We start from the raw sequence: 2,929 nt of genomic DNA, 5'->3' as shown, positions 1-2,929 counted from the left end.
CTCCGCCCCCCATAGTGAGGATTAAGGTGTAGAGATGATGGATGGATGGATGATTCAACACAGTTCAACAGCTGCTAATAAAGCCATGTTTAATCATGACTGATCAGTATTTACTCCACACCAGCTCTGTTTATCGGTAACAGAACCGTTGTCTGGGTCCACATCAGCATGATATCTATTAGATTTTATTCATGATTATTAGAGCAGTAGTTGAGGTCATCAACCTCCACAGAAGTCTCGGTCATGGTGCCTGCTGCTAGCTAAACTCCCACAACATGAACTGTCTGTAGTCTGAGTGATGAATCCTCTGGTGTCTACAAGAGGCTCCACCTGGTGGAACAACCAGGTACTACAGCTGGTCTATGACACATGACCTTCCTCTGCTGCTTTATTCGCTAAAATGTTTTCTATTAGTTACTAAGAATTCACCAACTAACAATAAATCATTAACAGCTCTAACTCAAAGTAATGATATAAAACTGACAGTTAGTGTCAGCATTTAATTTTTTATTTTTTTTTTAAACTGAAGAGTCACATGAAAACAATCTGACAGTCCAACATTAATCACCATCAGATCCATCAGGCCAGAACCTGGAATCCAGTTTAACTTCCAGTGATTAGAACTTCCTCTAAAAAGCTGTGGACCTCTATGAGTCTGGCACAAAGATCTCCAAATGACCTGAAATACATCGTTCGACAGGAGGAACATTATCTACCAGAGGTGCAGATTTCAGTTTGTCCCAGACCGCCAAGTAAATTCAGCCACAGAGCAGATACACAAAAGAAGTTCCCAAGAAGGCAGCGATTCCTGCAGGATACGCCAGAAAATCTTCAGCTGCTGGTGTCAAAGTGCTGCAGCCACAATCACAAAGAACACATCTGAGCGGTAGGAAGGGAAAAGCCTTCACCCGCTGGACAGAACGCAGTGTCAACACAGGCCTGCAGTCATGGATTCAACCCTCATCAAGAACCAGATCAAAGATAGCTTTAAGATAAAGTGAGACGTCTGAGGCTCACAGAGAACACATGGAGGCTATGGGGGCCGATGCATGGAGAAATGTCGCTGGGAGGTTCATCAAGTCAGTCTCAGATATGTGGACGACTGGTTAAAACACTGACAAGAAGGTATCTCTGCTAAAGAAGACGACAGGAGCTTCTGAGGGAGCTTTCTGTTTCCACAGAGGAATATTACATTTGCTGGTATTTTTGTTAATCTGAAGGTGCCGTTTGTCAGGAGGCAAGAGAAGAGCTGCACACTTCCATTCGCCTGCTGATTTCTCCACATGCCAGTCTACTCAGGGATCAGCAGGAACCAGTGAGCCAGTCTGAGCTCTTTCATCACTTGGATAAAATCAGGTCAGACTTACAATCTGCACACTGTGAAAACTGACAGACCAGAGTCCATGAAGCTGTTACATGAAACAAGCAAATGTGCCGGCTGGATGTCTTCAGACTGGTTTATGTGGCTGCTGTCGACCTTCACAGCTTTCCAAAGCTCACACAGCTTTCTGTTCAGCTCATCCACTTTGTTGTGTGTACCAGACACAAGCTTGGAAGTAAAATGAATTTGTGAAGAAACACTTGAGTGTCTGTGTTGGAGTGAAGCTGAGGGAGGAACAGGTAATCCTGAGTAATCCTGCCAATGAGGCTGATGAATTGCAGAAAATACGACGAGGCTCAGGACTCATAAAGACGGGATCAGCTGATGACTCACAGCTGCGTCTGCGCTGACATTCATTTAGATCAAAATAGTTTTCTGTGCAGCTGGATGATGTGAGAAACTCTCCAGAGAGAAACTGCTCAGCATCAGGACACGTGACGCTGTTGAGTGTAAAAACGCTCAACATCTGAATGGAGTCTGGTTCAGCCTGAACAAAACTCTGGATGACACCTGAGCCGCCCTTCTCAGGTACCATGTTCCAGTTTACACATTAAAACATTTCATCAGGGCTGCAGATAACGATCTTTTATTTATTAGCAATTTATTAACAATGCTATTAGCTATTATTATTTCCACTGTCAGTTGTTTTCTGGATGAATTTAGTCCCACAAAGTCAGAAACTGGTGAAAATGTGGATCAGAGTTTCCTCAGGGGTCTTCTGATGTTCAGTTTACTGTCATCAAGGAAGAACCAAATCAGAAAATATTCACATTGAAGGAGCTGATGTCCCAGAATTTAGACTTTTTAATTATTTCCTTTAACAGGTTTTTCACCTTTGCTGACAGAGCAGTGACAGATAAACAGGAAGTCGGAGAACAACGGGGAGAGACCGCAGCAAAGGGCTGTGGGCGGGAGTCGAACCCACGACCGCTGCATCGGGAGCTCTAGTCTGTTCACGGGTCACAGTCTGATCCAGTTGAGGTACCAGGGCGCCCCGAGATGTTTTTATTTTAAAAAATATTCAAACTGATGAATCAATTATCAAAGTACTTAGAGATTAAATTAATATTTGACAACTAATCATTAATCAATTAAGGTTCAATTTAATTAATAAAAGCAAACAGCGACTTTTTACCCACAAAATACTTTATTGATTCTCCGTACTCAGTGATATTTCTGTACAAAGTGTTTTGTTTCTATGCAGCTTTGTGAACGTCTCCACCTCTGCTCCAATCACAGCGCAGCAGCCGGACAGCATCACTTGTTGCTGGGCTGGGCGGCAACGTAGAGGGCCACCAGGCAGTAGACCACGCCCCCCACCGTCAGACCCATGGTGGTCCGGTACAGCAGCTTGTCTATCATACGCCTCTTCAGGTGGACTGGGACGCTGTCCGGCACCTGACAGAGAGCCAAACAAGTTACCTGAGGGGGCGGGGCTTATCACAGTGATGTACAAAATATATCACAAAGCTCCCTGACTGTACGCAGCAGACCAGGTGTGAGTCCAGATGTTTCTGTACCGTCAGTGATGATTAACCTGCATGTGGA

The 2,929-nt window shown here is 44.3% G+C and overlaps 1 protein-coding gene across 1 annotated transcript in view; it reads right to left on the bottom strand.

Moving 5' to 3' along the window:
* Positions 1 to 2,525: 2,525 nt before the first annotated feature.
* The window catches only part of LOC103366190 (cytochrome c oxidase subunit 7A-related protein, mitochondrial), a 4,015-nt gene continuing 3,611 nt past the window's right edge, over positions 2,526 to 2,929 (bottom strand). Inside the window, exon 3 of the mRNA XM_008293847.1 lies at positions 2,526 to 2,779. Coding sequence (XP_008292069.1) covers positions 2,639 to 2,779 — 141 coding nt within the window. The 3' untranslated portion in view covers positions 2,526 to 2,638. The remainder of the gene's footprint in view (positions 2,780 to 2,929) is intronic.

Source organism: Stegastes partitus, unplaced genomic scaffold, assembly GCF_000690725.1.
Source record: "Stegastes partitus isolate 25-593 unplaced genomic scaffold, Stegastes_partitus-1.0.2 Scaffold915, whole genome shotgun sequence".
NCBI lineage: Eukaryota > Metazoa > Chordata > Actinopteri > Pomacentridae > Stegastes > Stegastes partitus.
The sequence above is the reverse complement of the archived record's forward strand: the minus strand, read 5'-3'. Positions and strand labels throughout refer to the sequence as shown.